This window comes from Mesoplodon bidens, assembly GCF_964165515.1.
Source record: "Mesoplodon bidens genome assembly, chromosome: 2".
Taxonomy (NCBI): Eukaryota; Metazoa; Chordata; class Mammalia; order Artiodactyla; family Ziphiidae; genus Mesoplodon; species Mesoplodon bidens.
In genome coordinates this window covers 37,064,024-37,084,752 of record NC_138177.1, presented here as the reverse complement: position 1 = coordinate 37,084,752, position 20,729 = coordinate 37,064,024, and the positions used below count along the sequence as shown (strand labels likewise).

The 20,729-nt window shown below is 40.1% G+C and overlaps 1 protein-coding gene across 3 annotated transcripts in view; it reads right to left on the bottom strand.

The window, feature by feature from the left end:
• Positions 1 to 20,729, bottom strand: part of SOAT1 (sterol O-acyltransferase 1) — a 56,556-nt gene that overhangs the window by 14,292 nt on the left and 21,535 nt on the right. For all 3 annotated transcript variants that reach the window (XM_081216172.1, XM_081216173.1, XM_081216174.1), the window contains 2 exons: positions 17,015 to 17,073; positions 648 to 796 (listed from right to left, as the gene is read on the bottom strand). In XM_081216172.1, coding sequence (XP_081072298.1) covers positions 648 to 796; positions 17,015 to 17,073 — 208 coding nt within the window. The remainder of the gene's footprint in view (positions 1 to 647; positions 797 to 17,014; positions 17,074 to 20,729) is intronic.

Genomic DNA, 20,729 nt, shown 5'->3' with positions numbered 1-20,729 from the left:
AGGGCTTCTTGCAGTACCATTAGCACTTCTGCTATACTTAGCTATTCTGGTCAAAACAGTTCTCCAGAACAGGAGACTGACAGAGACCAAAGAGGCATAAAACCAAGGAAAGCACAAAATGGCAAATTAGCACACACTGGCCTTTGATAGCCTTCCCTCTACTGCTCTGGATGACTGACCAATTAAAATAACGTATACTAATTGCACTGTACTTTATTACAAGTACTGTATAGAGTACAATAGAGAGGCAGTATGAGACATAGTGAAGAGCATGGACACTGGGTTCAAATCCCCACTGTGTAATCTTGGACAACATTTAACTGCTTCGTGCTTGTTTCCTAACCTGTAACATGCAGTTACATTATGTGTCTCACAGGGTCATTGTTTGGTTTAAATGTAAAGCATTCAACAAGCGTTATCTATGTTATTTTATAAGTCAGCATGGTCTTAAATGAGGTATGCATGTTTGTTATAATCCATGTATTAAGATGAAGAAACCCACCCTTCAAGTGTTTAAAATAGCAATACATGGCTAATAAAAGGTAGTGCGGTGTGAATCCAGGCTTTTTTAGTGCAGTCCACATTGAGACCACTGAGCTGTGCTAGAGTAGACTTGTGCATTAAGAGAAACTATTACTCGTACTTACTTAGCTCTGTGGCTGTTCTCTCCTTCAAGAACAGAAAAGGACGTGGCAGCACAACCACCATTGTCTAACGATGCGGATTTTTCAGTGAGACTCGTCACAAAACCATCAAAGTGACTGCCAACTTCCTTCATAAAAAAGGGCTTCAATTCCTAGAATTTTAAGACAAATAAAGGAAAGCATTAGGAGCTAACTAGCTTATGAGTTGTCGACATTTTTTAAAGGGTGCTCCTAAATAGAGCTGGATCAAAAGGAATCCATGATAAGTGAATTCACAGGAATAAAAACAGAAAAGTGATTTCTATAGCTGACCTGTAGTTTCAGAAACTGCTACTGAAAAAGCAACATGATGATTTGTCTTTTTAAGAATGTATACCCTTTGGACTTCCCTGGTGGCACAGTGGTTAAGACTCCACCTGCCAATACAGGGGACACGGGTTCGAGCCCTGGTCAGGGAAGATCCCACATGCCATGGAGCAACTAAGCCCGTGTGCCACAGCTGCTGAGCCTGCACTCTAGAGCCCAAAAGCCACAACTACTGAAGCCCATGCACCTGGAGCCCGTGCTCCGCAACAAGAGAAGCCACTGCAATGAGACGCCCACACACCACAACGAAGAGTAGCCCCCGCTTGCCGCAACTAGGGAAAGCCCGCGCACAGCAACGAAGACCCAACGCAGCCACAAAAATTAAAATAAATAAAATAAAAAACTTTAAAAAGCATGTATACCCTTTTAGGCATAAATCAAAGTAATCACCTACTAAATGAACTCCTACGAATGATATACAAAAACAAAATAACAGAAATGCTAAAAATGACAGTATTTTTTTCTCTTCAAATTTTTATATGGAAAACAAAAATCAATATTATGTCACCATTATATAATTTTAAGTCCCCTTTCTTCTCAAGCAACCCCTTCAGGGCCAAGTGTCCACTGTTTATATTGAATATTTTAAGTCATGTCATTTCTCTGTGATACCAACATTTATACAATAATGTATATTCCTACCTCCACAGCTATATATTTATCTAACTATAACACACTTTTATAACACAGAATTATTATACATTTTAACACTTTAAAACTTACAGGTTTTGAAAAGTATGAGGCAAAAAAATTTTTTTTCTTCAAATTATAATAGGCCACCTACTGTGGATGCTCAAATTGTAAATTGTGGTATTTTTAAATTGGCAGGACTCATCTACACAAAGGAAAACAAAGTGTTACTTACTAATTTTTCAAGAAAAAAAAATGCTCTCTCCTCTAACTATACTATTTAGGTTGAACCTAAAATATCTGAAGTAGCCTTTTTTCTGGATTCTGTTTTTGTTTTTGTTTTTCTGGACTCTGTTTTAACAAGAGCTTGGCCAAGTCTTTTAAAAGTAAAGCCTGAAAATATTAATGTATCTAATGGAACTATATGAAGGTTTTTCAAACTACTTCCTTCCAGAGTTCCCAAATGTTTTGGGGGTCCCGGGCAGTGAGAACTGGGCACAAAAGCCTTTCTGTGTTCCCCATTTCTTGTTTGTAGGAAATAGGCTTCATTCAGCCACCTTGACCTTCCCTGAGTTCCAAAGGGAAGGTTCAAACAGCTGCTTATCAAGGAAGGGAGGGGATGCAGAAACAAGGGCGGAGCAGTCAAGAAACAATAGTGCAAGCCTTGGGACAGGGTCCTGGCTCCTCCTCAAGGAATATACTATATCTTTGAGCTCTTCTGCAGACAAAAGGCCCCCACCCAGATGGAGGATGGCAAGATTCCTGGAGCACTGCCCTGTTACCTCACCACCAACCAATCAGAAGGAAGCCATACACCCTACAGCCCTCACCCCAAATTTTGCTTATAAAAACTTCTACCCCCAAACTGTAACAAGGAAGAGCCAATTCTGACTCCAAGTTGGATCTGTTTCTTTTACTTTAACCTTTGCGTTTCGTTGCTTTTGATATTATAATCACTGTCTATACCTGTAAGGATACATAATGGCCTGCCACAGGGAACCCTGTCCCTCTGTTTGTTAAACTAAAAGGCCTTCGTTCAGCTCACAGAGACATTCTGACCCTGCCCACCTGTGAATGGCTGCAGAAAAGACAAAAGTAACACATCCAATCCTATTTTGAAGATAAATGACCTTTTTACTTTACTTCCTCACCTCCTCCCCATCTCTTCCATAAAAGAAACCGGCATCCAGACCCTGAACAAGATGGTTTTGGGGGGGACCCTAGTCCGCCATCTTCTCAGTCTGCTGGCTTTCCGAATAAAGTCGCTATTCCTTGCCTCAACACCTCGTCTCCTGGATTTATCGGCCTGTTCCTGTTGTGCGGCGAGCAGAGTGAGCCTGGACTCGGTAATACAAACTCCGATGTTTCAGTTTATTTGGCCTCACTGTGCTTCAGGCACACAAACCTTGTTCAGTAACAATAGCTGATGGAGATGAAAAATACAAGATATTCACGTATGAACAATACACAGTAGACTACCTAAATGTCACCTGAGAAATAGAACCATTAATGAAAAGACTCAAAGAACATATAAAAGTTTAGCAAAGAAAGCAACCCAGAGATGACTGGAAATGCCTTTTTTAAGCTGGATGTCAAGCTGAAACCTTAAGGATCCCAGTAAGTAGGACTTAAGATTAACTGAAAAGTGGGAGGAGGATACAATATGATGAAAACCCAAGACAGGAAAGTATTAGCCAAACAGAAAATGTGAATGATGCTGCCTGGTTTTAAGGACAAAAACATATAGAACCTATGTTCCCTGGAAGAAATAAAGTGTTTCATAAAATTATTTGTTCATATTAAGGTTATCAAATAGTATTTTATTTTAGTTCCTTTTGCTTGTTTCATTTCAATTATATGCCCATCTTCATTCTGAAATTTTTCAACAGGTATGATGCTGTTACCGAGTCCAAGCTCGCTCTGCTCGCCGCACAACAGGCCAATAAATTGGGAGATGAGGTGCTGAGGCAAAGGATACGACTTTATTCGGACGGACGGCAGACCGAGAAGATGGCAGACTAGTGTCTCCAAAAAACCATCTTATCGGGGTCTGGATGCCAGTTTCTTTTATAGAACAGAAAGGAGGAGGAGGTGAGGAAGTAAAGTAAAAAGGCCATTCATCTTGCAAAATATGAGGGGATGTGTTAATTTCTTCTTTTCTGTAGCCATTCACAGGTGGCCAGGGTCAGATTGTCTCCCTATGAGCTGAACAGAGCAACTTTAGTTTAACATTCAGGCAGAGGGGCAGGGTTCCCTGAGTTAGGCCATTATGTATAATAACAAAAGCAATGAAAAGCAAAGGTTAAAGTAAAAGAAACATCCAGTGTGGAGTCAAAATTGGCTCTTCCCTGTTACAATGCTTCCCTAAGCAAAAACAAAACAAACACCCAAAAAAGTGACACTCAGAAAAAAAGGAGCGGGGTGGGGTGGGGGTGGTGGTGGTGGTTATTTTCTCATTAAGCTCTAGCATTGGACTGCTTAATAAATGAAGGTTATTTTCAGGTACAAAAAATGCTGTCTCACGTAGAAATATACTAAAAGAGAAGAAGGGAAAGAATTCGTTCATTCCACTAAGTGCTAGGTGTAGTTCTGGGCACTGCTGCAGGCACTGGAGATACAACAACGAACAAAACCTAGTGCCTGTCCTCAGGGAACTTAAAATTCCAGTGGGGGTAAACAGGACATACAGTATGCCAGATGGTGTTAGGGAAAGAAATAAAGAGAAGGGTCTGGGGGAAAAAGGGTGCTGTTTTTCATAGAGAGGTCAGAGAAAGCCTCAAAAATAAGATGACATTTGATAAGATCTGAAGAAAGTAAGGGGGCAAGTTAGTCGATACCTGTGGGAAAAGTACCAGAAGAAGCGTAAGGGTAAAAAGCCCTGAGGCAGGAACACCCTTGACATGTTTGAGTAATAGCAAGGAAATAGGACATTATAGTTGAAGCAAAAGAGTGATCAGAGTTGAGGTCAGAAAAGAAGGGGGAGTGTGGCAGGAGAGGGGCTAAACCATGTAAGGTCTTAACACTTTACCCCCTATTCACATTAGTCCACTGAAATTTTATTTAACACTAAAAAAGAAGCCTGGAATCTTTGTAGGATTCCTCATACTCTGGAACTAGCACCCTTCCCAATTAAGTATCGGGTCAAGTAGACCAGAAGCACGGGGAAAAAACAAGCCATAATGAATGTTATAAAAATATCAGTAAAAGCTGATATTTATCTACCCAACTCAAATTAAAAATACTCAACTTCTCACGCCACAAGCTCTTGTGCGTTACTCACTACTCGCCCACAGATGAGCCATTGCCATACATGCCCCAAAACTTGCAATTTCCAAAGCCTACAGCAACCTCCTTATCCTCACCCTCCTCATCAATCGAACCATTTTCTTTTCCCCTTCTTTTTCTCCCCATATTCCAAAACTCCTACTGTAAACAAAGAATGTTGCCCACCATTCCAGTTCTACAAGGATCAAGCCACTGCCATTGCAGTCACCCACCCTTGAGGGGAATTCAGGATAGAGAAAACAAGGAAGCATTCTGTGCTTTGGATATACTGACCCCTAGACAGTAAATTGCACATCTAAGGAAAATTTTCAAATGGCCCCAGATTCTTGCATCTTCCTATACATAGAAAAGCACTAAAATCATTAATTTGAGATGTCTGTTCTTTGTGGTTAGCAGTAATCCTTCTATGCTTGACTACATGTTTTCCCCAGGCAAAAATCTCATATGTATCCTGGCTCCTCTCCTGCCTCTTTTGAACAGTCTCCTCAGAGCCACTAAGAGGCTATTTCTTGGGCTATGAGGTCCCTGAATAAAACTTAACTCACAGCTTTTCCCTTTTGAGTTGTTCTTTCAGTGGACAGTGAAACTGAGCAGGAGCCTGCTGGGGCCCTTCCAGGTATAAAAGCCTTTGTGTTTCCTGTTTCTTGTTTGTAAGAAAAAAGCTTGAGCCTCCTAGACCTTCCCAGAGTTCTAAAGGGCAGAGTCATAGAGTCACTAATTAGGGAATGCAGAAACAAAGGAAAAGCAGTCAAGAAAGATAGTTCAACAATAAAACAGAGTCCTAGATCCTCCTCAAGGGATATACATAACAATCTGATACATATCTTCGAATTGTTCTACAAGAACAATTCCAGGTGGAAGATGGTAACTGCAGGCTCAGACCCCAGACTGGTCTCAACCAGAAGGTTGATTTGAGATTCCTGGAACAGCACCCTGTTACCTCACCACCAATCAATCAGAAGAAAGTCATACACCCTACAGCCGCCACCCCAAATGTTGCCTTTAAAAACTCTTCCCTGAAAACCACCCCGGAGTTCATGTCTTCTGAGCATGAGCCACCCATTCTCCTTGTGTAAGCAGATAGGGTAGGGGGTCCCAGGAGAAAGAAAACTAGGCATGGCTTTCTTGACATATGAGAAGCCATTTGTGGCCTAAGTAATATGGTGATCTAAGCCTGGTCACAATGCTTGCCCTTGAACAGATCTCATAATTAATGATCTTAAGGGAAGTAAGGGAATGCAGAACAAAGGAAAAGGAGTCAAGAAACAATAGTCCGAGCTCCTCCTCAAGGGATATACATATCTTTGAGGTCAGCAAAAACTAAGGCCCTCACTCGGGTGGAGGATGGAATAATGATGTTGACCCTCATGACTTCAACTAAAGCTTAGACTCTGTGGACCTTTGGCCCAATTCTATGCTTCTCAGCTCAAGCCCCTTCATGAATATGCATGTACCCTTAGCTTAAAACTTCCCCAGTTTTGCTGTTGGGGAGACACTGCTTTGGGAAAGATCCCCAGTGTTCTCCAAGTAATAAATCCTTCTCCCGCTCTTTGCCTTGGTTGTGTCTTTTGGCTTGACACCCACCAAGTAGTGAACCCAGTTTTTCAGGTAACACTTGCTTGGTCCTTGCAATAAACTTTTCTCTGCTCCAAACTCTGATGTTTTGGTTGTTTGGTTTCACACTGCACCAGGCACACAAACTTGGGTTTGACGACAATAGCATGAAGGCATTTCTTAATGCTGATGATATAAAATTCACATTTTATGGCAAGACGAGAAAGATTTAAACATAATGTTTTTCTTTGCCTGTTTGGACCTCCTCCCTCCCCTTTAGTGTGTATTGTGCATGTGCATTAACCAGACCTCCTTAGGAGATAACATTCCTTCTTAATCTCATCAAGGGTCACAACTCCTTAGGAGATAACCTTCCTTCTTAATCTTGTAAGGGGCCCCAAAGACCATGACCTACCACCTGCTTTGTACCTCTAGATCTGGATTGTGTAAACTGTCAATAATCTGTCATTTAATGTACAGCCCTCTATCTCAAAAACTTAATATAACTGTCTATGACCTCTCACAGACAGACAGTTCTTGGAGCTTTCTGAGAGGCTGTTCCCAGGTTATAATACTCAATTTGGCGCAAATAAAATTTTCCACTTCTTTCTTAGAAGGACTTACTAATTTTTTTCATCCACGATGCCTTTGTCCTCTTTCTCTGAGGAATTAAAATTGATTGAAGCTGCTGCCACTGGGACACAAGGAAGAACTCTATTGTGGACACTATTAAGTTTCCTTAGCCTCCTCCTTTCATGTATCCAAGTACTGATTGAAATAAAGAGCGACTGCTTATTACTGTCATTCCCTTTGTAAGAGGGAAAGGAAACAGTACAAGAAGTGCTCCACCTCTGCCTTCTTCTGAGTTCTTCTATTGCATGAAACTCGTGTTAATTAGAACTTCAAAACGTGACCACAATAAATCTGTCTAAAAATGTCTATCAGTAACCTGAAAAGGAGACAAGCTTATAGGCTTTCTAATTTACTTATCTTCTCAATCTCATCTCTATTAACATTAATTTCATCCAGCCCATGGACTATACGATTGTCCCAGCACGACAGATGGACAGAAGGACAACAGAAGGAAGGAGGCAGGCAGTTAACTAGAAACTAGAAAAGCAAGGTGCTTAGATAATCTATCAAAGAACCTCACTTTTAAAACAAGCAGCTAAAGGAGACAACCTCTAAGATTCTAGGAATGGGGAACAACCACCAAGAAGCAAAAATTCTACGGTTGGAATGCAGTGAAGGCACCACGAGTGATCAGAGACGAGGCTGGAGAAGCAAACAGGGTCTACAGTTCATGACAGGTCTTTTAAGGTTTTTTTTTTTGTTTTTTTTTTCCATGTCACTTGGCTTGCGGGATCTTAGTTCCCCAACCAGGGATTGATTAATTGATTGATTTAGGCCACGCCGTGCCTTAGTTGCGGCACACGGGATCTTCAGTTGCAGCATGTGGACTCCTTAGCTATGGCATGCATGTGGGATCTAGTTCCCCGAACAGGGATTGAACCCGGGACCCCTGCATTGGGAGCATGGAGTCTTACCCACCTGACCACCAGGGAAGTTCCCCCAACCAGGGACTGAACCTGGGCCCTTGGCAGTGAAAGCAAGGAGGAGTCCTAACCACTGGACCGCCAGGGAATTTCCCCATTTTAAGAATTTTTCATTTTATCCTAAAGGCAACTGAAAACCAATGATGTTTTAAGCACAAGGTTTATAAACATATTCAGATTTGCACTTCAGAAAGAGAACACTTCTAAAAAGCCTTCCAAACAGAGGTTGCTTTGGACTGTCTTAAAATGTGAAAAGAGCAGGGTCATTTATGGATAAAGTAACCCTTACAGAGGCATGAAAAAATTAAAAAGTAGGCTGAGAGAAAGAAACACAAAATAAACATGTATACTCTGAGTAGAGAGTATAAAATATTATACTCTGGAACTTCCGGGTTGGTGAACCCATGGTGACGCAGGGAGAATGGCTCACTCAGAGAGCATGGAAGCTCCACACCCTTTCCCCATACTTGCCCTGTGCATCTCTTCCACCTGGCTGTTCCTGAGCTATTATATCCTTTTATAATAAACTGGTGATCTAGTTAAGTAAAAAAAAATTAAAAATAAAATATTATATTCTGGGCCTCCCTTGTGGCACAGTGGTTAAGAATCCGACTGCCGGGGCTCCCCTAGTGGCGCAGTGGTTGAGAGTCCACCTGCTGATGCAGGGGACACGGGTTCGTGCCCCGGTCCAGGAAGATCCCACATGCTGCGGAGCGGCTAGGCCTGTGAGCCATGGCCGCTGAGCCTGCACGTCCGGAGCCTGTGCTCTGCAACGGGAGAGGCCACAACAGTGAGAGGTCCGCGTACCGCAAAAAAAAAAGAATCCGCCTGCCAATGCAGGGGGACACGGGTTTGAGCCCTGGTCCGGGAAGATCCCACATGCCGCAGAGCAACTAAGCCCGTGAGCCACAACTACTGAGCCCTTGAGCCACAACTACTTAAGCTCGTGTGCCTAGAGCCCGTGCTCCACAAGAGAAGCCACCGCAATGAGAAGCCCGAGCACCGCAACGAAGAGTAGCCCCCACTCGCCGCAACTTGAGAAAGCCCACGTGCAGCAACGAAGACCCAACGCAGCCAAAAATAAATAAATAAAATAAATTTTTTAAAAATATATATATTATACTCTGACTCCACAAGGTCATATCACTAGTTCATGAATTACTTGTTTCTCTGATTCACCACCTGGCTTTGCACAGAGAATCTTTTAACCTCACAGTGGCATGGAACCAGAAACCTGACCTTTTCGGGCAAAGCAAGTAACACAACAGAACAGGTAATACAGTGTTTAAATTGAATCCCCAAGAGAGGAAGACCCTAACAATTCACTCTAACGTATACTACATCTTATTCTTTTCCATCATTGCACTTAATACAATCTAAAATATTTTACATTTCTATTTTTTGGTGTCTTAATGTCTACCTCCCCAACCTGACTTTAAAACCATGTCTATTTGTTAACCACTCTACAGTCACCTCTCAGCAAAACAACTGCCAAGACTGTGTTAAATATATTTCCAAAGAGCTTTTGATATAAACTCCTGCCCCCGAAACCCCTACTTATACCACTGCTTGCTTTATTCAATATCTATTATAAAGCAGAAAGTAGATATCTAAAACAAAACAAAACTACATAGCCCTGATTTCTCTGTGGAAACTATAAAGGGAAAGGGACTAAAAATCACTACTGTTGTTATTGTTGGTAATGGATGTTAATAACTGAATGACTGCTTTATGCTAGATACTCTCTTAGGGCCTTTTAAGCATTATTTCTAGTCTTAAAACAGTCTTTGAAGTAGGCAATAGAATTCCTATTTTACATATGAGAGATCTAAGCGTGAACAAGTCAAGTGATGTGACTTACCCAAGGTCACCACTTGTAGGCTATAGAACTAGGATCAGAACTCCAGTCTATCTGACCTCAGAGTTCGCATTACATTATATTGCTTTCCACTGTACTTCATATAAAATAGTTTCTATATGATTAGCACCATAAGCCAAAAAAGTAAAACCTAAAATGTCAATGATGTACATACATGTAGCCTGAAAATGGTAGGTAATCTAGTAAAAAGGTGTTGTTTGGCTTAGTTCTATTACAAACATTTCATTTGCAGGCATCAATGTAGAAGAAGTTTAAAGTCCTAAACGGTGCACTGTACTAAATTCCTCCTACATAGTCAAAAAAAGTCTTGAGTATAACTGTTACATAATCCTTAATACAGGAAGCCAAAGGTTCAAGATAAACCAGGAACTAATCAAATTAGAGCTCTGAATTTTAATCCCTTTTTATTTAAAATAAAATTCATCCTGGGCTATTTCCCAATTTAAGTTAGACTACAATATTCTTGATATCATATTGTTATCAGTCTAAACTGAGCTGAAACACATTTATTTACCTTAATCTACTTAGGTAGCTCCTGCATCTTAACTATCCAAATGGTATATATTACAGTTTCTCATCATCACTGCCTACCTCCTTCACTTCATTAGCCATTATTAAATGCTAGAAAACCAGAAAGGAGTAAAAATATCACATTCCCAGTAGTTACCAAATGATGCATCCGTACAAATGACTATCATGAAATAAATTTTTAAAAATCACATTTCCAAAGAATATTTTAACACAAAAAAGCCACAAAATGATGTTAAGAAAAATATACAACTGAATATATAAATGGATGCTGATTTTGCTAATGTATCTGACACACATGCCTGCATGTGTCTACTTGTATCTGTGCATACGATATAAGAAGGAAAACAAATTACTGGAGAAAATAAACCAAAATATTATCTCCAAGTGGTGGGCATATGGGTGGTGAGTGTTTCCTCTTTATACTTTGTCTCATAAATTTTCTGCAATGAGCCTATATTACTTCTATAATCAGAAAAAAAAAACCTACATTAATTAAGAAAATATATTCCTCCTGTTCTTGAAACAATCCTCCTGTTGTGATATGGTATCACAACATTAAAATAAAATCTTTTAAACCTTGCACTTTTTTTCTAAAAGAAAGTACCTTATCTCATCTAAGATGCAACTGATCTTTGTTTGACACTATGGAAAAAAAAAGCTGCCAAGTGAACTACATTACACAGCACAGCGCAGTGTTTTCTTGTTTCCAGAGACATTACAAAACAGAGAGTAACCATCACCTGTAAGATCTTCAACAGAGCTCTAAAATCATGTAATTTCTTACCAAGAATACCAACTTAGTGACATCATCTTATAGCTTTCAATGAACCTTTTAAAGGTATCTAACTCAATTGCTGTTCCTCTTGCTTATGCATTTTTTTTCCCCCCACAGGCTCCCGACGTGCAGGCTCAGCGGCCAAGGCGCACAGGCCTAGCTGCTCTGCAGCATGTGGGATCCTCCCAGACCGGGGCACGAACCCACGTCCCCTGCATCGGCAGGCGGACTCTCAACCACTGCGCCACCAGGGAAGCCCTTGCTTATCCATTTTATACATAGTATTCTCGGCTAGCATGAGAACAGAAACGACGTCTTCAAAATCTCAGCACCTAATGTAGTGCCTGACAGACAAAGGAACCAAGTAAGTGTTGTTCATGGAACTAAATTACTGGACATTCCTAAGGGGCAATGGGGCAGGTTCATTCCTTCATTTTGTAAATAAGTGATAAAATCATAAAGAACAATGAACTGACTTTCCCAAGGTTCATCAAAGCAGACTAGAGACTAATACATTTATTTATGTATTTAAGTAAAATGAGAAAAGGCAGAAAGGGAAATAGAAGAATGTAGTCACACTTACACAGCCAAAAGAAGGTAAGATTTGACCAGAAGATCAGGGGTAGTAAACTACAGTTATTATAGTGACTGTTAATTGTCAACCTATCGTTTCCCACCCCCTTCCTTAGTAACAGAACCCCTAATTTTTACCTGGGCACCTAAATGCCCAGAATAAATAAATTTCCCAGTCTCCCTTTGCACCTAGGTGTGGCCAGGTGACTAAGTTCTTGCCAGTGAGATACAGGCAGAATCGGTTTGACAAAACCGCCAGAAAAACTTCCTTAAAAGACAGCTGGTACCTGCTCCTTGCCCCCTTTCTTCCCCTACATCAATTCTGCTCTTTGAAACTCAGATGAAAAGGCTGAAGCCACTTGGACAATGAGAAGACAAATCACAGCCTACAAATGGTGAGGCAGGGAGGTAGCAGGAGGAGTCGCTGAGGACCAGAGTCACCAGACCAGCTGTGGACCTCTCACCTCTGGATCATTTATACAAGAGGAAAATGCACTTCTATCTTCTTTAAGCCACAATTATTTGTGTTCATCTTGTGTTGCTATTACGGCACAAGCTAATCTCAACTTATACAAATGATCAAAGAATTTCTGGGCAGAAAACACTTAGACTTGTCTTTCCAGCAGTCTGCCAACAAATCAAATAAGTTGGCACTATCCAAAAACTTCTTTAGTTTACTCGAACAAGTGATAAGCCATGAAGAGGAGGCCTCGTTTGCAGACATGCCATCTGAGTCGTACTCATTACAGATTGCTCATTTCATGGTCAGGCAACTGCACTAGATACTGATATGAAAAACAACACTAGAAAAGCTACATAAGAAGCAAGTGAAATATAAATATGTATTTTTAAGAAGCAGAAATAGAAAGTAATTTTTCATCCCTTCAATTTTCACACTAGACCTAACATTTGCTCTATAAAATTGTGTACATTAATAAAAGTTCTACAAACATCGATAGTAAAGATATCCTCTTTTCTCTTCTCAACATACTCACTTTCCTCTGGAAACTGTCCTCAAAGGTGAGGACAGGCACCCCGTGTCCAGGTTAGGGCTGTACTATATGGCTCTGCCCTTCTGAACAAAATTCAATTCTCTCTCTCATAGACCTGAAACTCTGAGCTTAGAAAGCATGACTGGAAACCTTATTAACTGAAAAATTCAGAAATAGCTGAACTCTTGCTATTAAAATAAATATCCTTTCCAAAGCCTGAGTATGTTCAACTTCTCCTAGGATTCTATGAGATACATTAATCTTTCAAATACACTTCCTTTTATGCTTAAATAAGGCAAAGTAGGTTTCTGTTATCTGCAACCGATAGAAAAAATATAAAACAATGTTAAACAAAGCTAATCTCTTTACTAATGTAGAGAATGTAGCTCTGATGTAGCTGGTTGGAACCTAATCATTTTAATCTCCCTTGGACTGTTCCAAGATCTTTAAAGGCTTGTTACAACACAATTCTAAGGATTTCAAAAGGTCATGATTCAGAGTTACACAGTGCTGTATGACCCCACTAGCACCATATTTTTTTTAATTAAGTACTTCAAAGTTTTTTTATGACAGCATTTAGACCCAGAAGTGACCTTAAAAAATTCAATCAGTTCAACCCACTAATGTTATCACCTCTCTCATTTCTCTTCCCTTAGGACTAAAGAGCTTGCTCAGTACCTGACAACCTTCTTCACACCTTTCCTTAATAGGAGCTCCTCTATCTGTATATATAAATTTTCACTGAATTCTTTGTAAGTTGCCATATTTAGCAAATAAAAATATAGGAGACCCCCCCAATATATATATTTAGGACAGTTGGTTAAATTTGAATTTGATAACCAACTTTTTTAGTCTAGGTATGTCCCGAATATTGCATGATGACCAACAAACTATCTGCGGTTTGCCTGAAATTCAAATTTAACTAGGCATACTGTATTTTTTTTTTTTTTTTTTTTTTTTTGCGGTACGCGGGCCTCTCACTGTTGTGGCCTCTCCCGTTGCGGAGTACAGGCTCAGCGGCCATGGCTCGTGGGCCCAGCCGCTCCGCGGCATGTGAGATCTTCCTAGACCAGGGCTCGAACCCGTGTCCCCTGCATTGGCAGGCAGATTCTCAACCACTGCGCCACCAGGGAAGCCCTAGAAAGCTTTAGAAGCAGCAGCATTTGAGTGAGAATTTGAAGGATATACAGTATTTTGATTGGTGAAGGTAGGAAGTTAAAGGAAATTTCAAGTAGAAAGAGCTTCATGAACAAGGGCATGAAGATAGGAAAAAAATGCCTTACAATCTAGCCCAAACTTTATTTTTCTTTCTGCCATGCTCCACCAGGGGCACAGATGCTAATCAAGTGTAATTTCCAAGACACAGTTTAAGTTTCTTTCCTCCATACCTCTGTTCAAGCCATGCCCTCCTTCAATAACCGGGAACAAGTCTTGCACAACACAGAGTAATAAATACTACTAGCTAAACCAACCTCTACCTTTCCCTCAGCTTCTATTCCCTTACTTCATCCATTTCTTTCTCTCTCCTTCAAATCTTTCCAACTGACCAAACTAAAGAATATAATAATATTATTCATTGATTAATATATAAAGTAGAGAAGTAGAATATTCTCTTTAAAAACAAAGTTTCAACTTAAATCCTTGAAACGTTCCCTCCATTCCCCCTCTCCCCTCCCCTTTTACTTCTCACTCCACATTCCCTTTCCTCTTTGGGTTACTGATGCTATATTTTTTTTAAATTCCCCTCCCACCTCAGATTTTTAAAATAAATAGCAATGACAGCAGGGATGGACTGTGCTTTCACGAATGTGAAACTTTCCCTCACAAGCAGAGCACAGTAAGGGCTTTGTGTTCTTTCTGGGAAGGGGACAAGGAGCAAAAGAGGAACAGAAGGGGAATCTGAAAAGGAATGGAAGGTGTCCAGCCCATCTAGAGGAATAAAGGTCAGGAACACTCTGGTAAGCCATAAAAACAAAATTTCTTTATTGTAGAGACTAAATTTGCAAGAATGGGCCCTTAAAAATAGCACATACGCCTACATACTAAATAGTTTTCTTTTGTTAGCCAAAATTATAAATTATCCCTCAGAGAAGTGCAAGTTACCAAATAATCAAGTCTTCAATCTCTTATAATGGGACAACAAATTTTTAACTGGAAAAGACATTCACCAGAAATGGCCTTGATCATTGTAGTTTTAAAGGCTTACACAGGTAACCTAATGGAATCAGGAAAAATAAAATGTAACACACTATTAACTAGGAGTCTAGACTCTCAGTTTCAAGTATAGTCAATATACCTTTTGAATACCACTTTATAAAGCAATGTTAAGTGCTTATATTGTAGAAAACACATATATACCTCCAGAATTGGGGGGGGGCAGGGGACGGGGTGGGGGGAGATATCGCAATGTTAAGCAAATAGGTACTTGTAGTAAAATGTCTAGTGAGAGCACCATTCCTGGACTCAAAAAGTGCTGGATCTCCAAGAAACGAGATGACGGTGAAAATACTCCAGGACTGGAAATGACTGAAAAACTAGCTCTCACAATTACAAAGACACTAAGATCAAAGTGAATGCAAACAATCTTGCATATACTGTTTTATGAAACAGGATAAAAATATCTATATTTACAGTATTCTATATAAATGCATATATGCATGCATGCATACGTAACTAAATTAATAAAAACGGCTATTTCATCCACATCATTGGATGTTTATATATTCAAGTTGGCCAATAATTTTTTTTCTTTTGCTGAGCACTTATGTACTTTTGTACCATTTAAGTCATTTGCTTTTCAGGTTTATTATTTACTGACTAATCTCCTGTGTTAGAATGTGAGCTTCCTGAAGAAAGGGCCCTCTATTTTGATTAGTTATGTATCCCAGTGCTAATAACAGAGCCTGACATGTAGAAGGTGTCCAAAACAGTGTCAGTGAATGAATAAACTGATAAGCAAATTGCCTAAGTTCACAAGGTGGGTTATAGAGGTGGGTCTGTCTGACTCCAAAACCCAAGCATTTCCACTAAGCCTATGTTAGTACAAGTTATTCATATGCTTGGAGGAAACCATTCACTGAAATAAATTTTTAAAAAGAATAACAGACATGTTGTATTTCAAAGGACTCTTAGAAACCTTAGAAAATTTGGAAGTGATCTTCCTATTGGGAAAACGAGAGGCTGCCTTGGATTTGAAGTCAACTTATATTTGGCACACAGAGTATTAGATTTTTTTTAATATAAAATTATTTATTTTCTTTATTTTTGGCTGCATTGGGTCTTCGCCGCTGCGTGCGGGCTCTCTCTAGTTGCGGCAAGTGGGGGTCACTCCTCACTGCAGTGTGTGGGCCTCTCACTGTGGTGGCCTCTCCCACTGCAGAGCACGGGCTCTAGGCGTGCAGGCTCAGTAGTTGTGGCTCGCGGGCTGTAGAGTGCAGGCTCAGTAGCTGTGGTGCACGGGCTTAGTTGCTCCGCGGCATGAGGGATTTTCCAGATGAGGGCGCGAACCTGTGTCCCCTGCATTGGCAGGAGGACTCCTAACCACTGTGCCACCAGGGAAGTCCCAGTTGTTTTTTTTTGTTTGTTTTTTTTAAGTGTTCTTTGTCCTCCAGAATTTCCTGAGGGCACTGCTGAATTCTAACTTGTAGAACTGTTTGCCCTGCTTGAAATGTCTGTTATTTATTTATTTTTTGGCTGCGCCGCACAGCTTGCAGAATCTTAGTTTCCCGACCAGGGATTGGACTCGGGCCACCTCAGTGAAAGCATCGAGTCCTAACTGCTGGACCGCCAGGAATTCCCTGAAATGTCTTGATGTTGTTTGTGAGTTGATATTTCTATTTCTTCTACATCCATAACAGGGAATCTACTTCTAAATTCAGATTCAATGTTTATTGAAGGCCTATTATTTCCTATGAAACATGACAGATACTTTCATAAAGCACCTACACAAGCACTTACACAAGCATTCAACTGTATCATGTTTGCTAAAATTGAGTTTTACTGGTAAAAGCCAGAAAATGAGAGTGATGGATGATAGTACAGAAAAAAAACAAAAAACAATCTGGTTCTTATGTAGGATGACGAGATGGCAGACCTTATTTTCCTGTTTCATGTCGACTGATAAGAAAGGTAAATAACTCTTTAAACAGTTTAGCATTAAAAATTGTACTGAATAAAACTCTTTACCCTAAAACTCTACATTTTTGTTTCCGGAAGAGGGAGTTACTTACCTCTGCCTCTGCTGTCAACTGTATCTTCTTTGCTATCAGCTGTTTTAAATCAATCTGACCTAAGGAAAGAAAAAAATATAACTTTTAAGTTGATGGAGATAGTTACCTATCAGCATTATTTAAATCGTGAAGTTGAAAAACAAGCAAAAAATGATGACTATGTAAACTATGGTACAACCACAAAACATGACACAACTCTTAAAAATGAAACATGGGCAATATAAATAGAAGGAAATTTATACATAAAAATGCTAAGTTGAAAAAAAACTACTATATGTACACACAGTACTTACAACTATATTAATCATAGGATGCTGACAGTATAGGAAATTCTGACAGTACAGGAAATTAGTTTCTGTGAATGGATCCTGCAACTATGAGTAGTAAAATGTACAAGCAACAATAGAAAAATTAAATAAATCGGACTTCGTCAAAAATTAAAAAAAAAAAAAGCTTCTGCTCCAAAGAAGTAAAAAGACACAAAACGGGGAAAAACACTTGCAAATCTGATCCAGAACCTGCATCCAGAATATGTAAAGAACTCCTACAATTCAATGGTAAAGACGAATAGTCCAACTTAAGCATCTGAAAAGACATGTCTCCAAAAAAGATATACAAATGGTCAATACCATCTGAAACGATGCTCAATATCACTGGCCATCAGGGGAATGCAAATCAAAACCACAAAGAAATATCACTTCATACCCACTAGGGTGGCTATAATCAAAAACACGTAAGTGTTGGCCATTGAACACCTTAAGCTAATACAATGTTATGTGTCAATTATCTCAATAAATCTAGAAAAAGAGTTGTCCAAGCAGGAAATTTTGAGAAGAACATTATTTCAGGGATTGGATGTGATAGCTTTCCTGTAATACAATTAGAGAGTGTTAATAAACACTTGTAACAGTGATGTTTATAAGCTTGGTACAAATGAAACAGAGTCTATTATTTACTTTTTTTTTTTTTTTTTTTTGCGGTACGTGGGCCTCTCACTGCTGTGGCCTCTCCCGTTGCGGAGCACAGGCTCCGGACGCGCAGGCTCAGCGGCCATGGCTCACGGGCCCAGCCGCTCCGCGGCATGCGGGATCCTCCCGGACCGGGGCACGAACCCGTGTCCCCTGCATCGGCAGGCGGACTCCCAACCACTGCGCCACCAGGGAAGCCCCGATTATTTACTATTTTTTTAATTTTTAATTTTTTTGTTTGTGTTGGGTCTTCGTTGCTGCGTGTGGGCTTTCTCTAGTTGTGGCGAGCAGGAGCTACCCTTCGTTGCGGTGCGTGGGCTTCTCATTGCAGTGGCTTCTCTTGCTGCAGAGCACAGGCTCTAGGCGCACGGACTTCAGTAGTTGCAGCACACGGGCCCTAGAGCGCGCAGGCTTCAGTAGTTGCAGCACATGGGCTCAGTAGTTGTGGTTCATGGGCTCTAGAACACAGTCTCAGCAGTTGTGGCCCACAGGCTCAGTTGCTCCGGAGATCTGGGAGCAACTGAGAAGTTGTGGGATCTTCCCGGACCAGGGATCGAACCCGCATCCCCTGCATTGGCAGGAGGATTCTTAACCACTGCGCCACCAGGGAAGTCCCAAAACAGAGTTTTTTAAGTGAGGAGAAAAAAGCTTTGACTAGAACATGGAGAAATTAAAACCCTCCTACATTGCTGGTGAGAATGTAAAATGACACAATGCTTTTGAAAAAGTCTGGAAGTTCCTCAAAAGGTAAACACAGAGGTACCATTTAACCCAGAAATTCCACCCCTAGGTAAATACACAAGAGAAATGAAAACAGACTCCCCCCTCCCATTTATAGAAAATTAAAAATCCAAGCCTCCAAAAAATGATCTAACAAGATTGCTCATTATCCTATGATGTTCAAGTAACTAATATTAACATTTTGGTAAATATTATTTGTCCTTTTACTTTGGCAAAAATTAAATAATAATATTAAATATAATATTATAAATATACATACTATAAAAACAGTCATTATGAATACTGTTTGGTAACCTGTTTTCATTTAACACATTGTTAATATCTTTGCATATCATTATATATTCTTCCACATCATTTTTATTGGTCTACTATTCTATTTTTATGGCTGAAATAGAATTTATTTAATTCTCTATTGGACTTTTTTTTTTTTTTTTTTTTTTTTTTGCTTTTTGCTGTACGTGGGCCTCTCACTGTTGTGGCCTCTCCCGTTGCAGAGCACAGGCTCCGGACGTGCAGGCTCAGCGGCCATGGCTCACGGGCCTAGCCGCTCCGTGGCATGTGGGATCCTCCCGGACTGGGGTACGAACCCATGTCCCCTGCATCGGCAGGCGGACTCTCAACCAACTGCACCACCAGGGAAGCCCCCTCTATTGGACATTTTGATGCTTTATATCATTTCACAATATTCCACTTGGAAAAAAGGCATGGAGAATGTGAAGGTCCAAAATGCACCTAATAAAAGCTCTATAAGGAGAGGAAAAATTTGAAGTAATAATGGCTGAGAACTTTCTGGAAGTGTTAAAAAAAAGCCAATCCTCAAAGGAAGATCAAAGAATCCCAAGCAGGGTAAAGATACATCATAGTGAAACTGTGTAATACAGAGGTTTATTTAAAAACAAAACACAAAACAATAAGACTCTTAAAAGCACCCAGAAAGAAAATATCACCTTCAAGAGAACTGCCATTATGCTGAGTGTCTGACTCATCAACACCAACAACAGAAGCCGGCAAACAGTGAAATAACATCTTCAACTGTTGATAATAGTGAAGTTTATGACTGGGAAGGAGGCTAGAGGTCATATCACAGAGAGCCCGTGCGTATCACAACAAGGGCTTTGCGGAAATCAAGAATTTTAAGCAGAAGAGTAACTGATCTGATATTGGAAAATCCCACTCTCTGGCAGGAGAGGAAGAAAGGACCACATAAGAGAAATGCAATAAATCCTGACAAGAAATGATGTCGCCATAAGCCAAAACAATAGCTCTGAGAATGGATAGGAGAGGATAAATTTTGAAAATATTCCCAGATTGGTAACTTATTAGGTAAGAAATATGAAGGTAAAACAAATATCCATTTGATTTTTCTATCAACTGTAAAAATACTTTTATTTAGTTCTCTACCATCTATGATCAGACCATGGATTCATAAAGAAGCTATTTACTTCATAAATAAATGAATACAGAAACTTCTTCCCTTCAACGAATTACCATAGGGGGATGGGGAAGAAGATGCAAAAGATTAATTCTCACTACTTGTGCATCATCCCCAAAAGGAATCTGTCGATCCATAAATAACCTAACCACCATTCAAACTGGCTTTGAGGAGTCAGGGACTGGAAAGCAGGGAAGAGTTTTTTCTCACTTAGACTAGAATCCCTAAAGGCCCCGCTCCAGTGACAGTAAAGTTATATAAAGTCGAAGAAAAATATATTAAAAATCCAATTCAATTCATTTTCTTTCACCTTAAAACTAACCTCACACAATATTCAAAATTACTTTCTTGCTACCCACCAAAACTTAAATGTCATAAAAAGCAAAAGAATAATGCTCTAAAGGCTAACATCCAGTGATGTAAAGAACTATATACAGGGACTTCCCTGGTGGCACTATGGTTAAGAATCCACCTGCCAATGCAGGGGACACAGGTTCCATCCCTGGTCCAGGAAGATCCCACAAGCCGCAAAGCAACTAAGCCCCTGCGCCACAACTACTGAGCCCGCATGCCA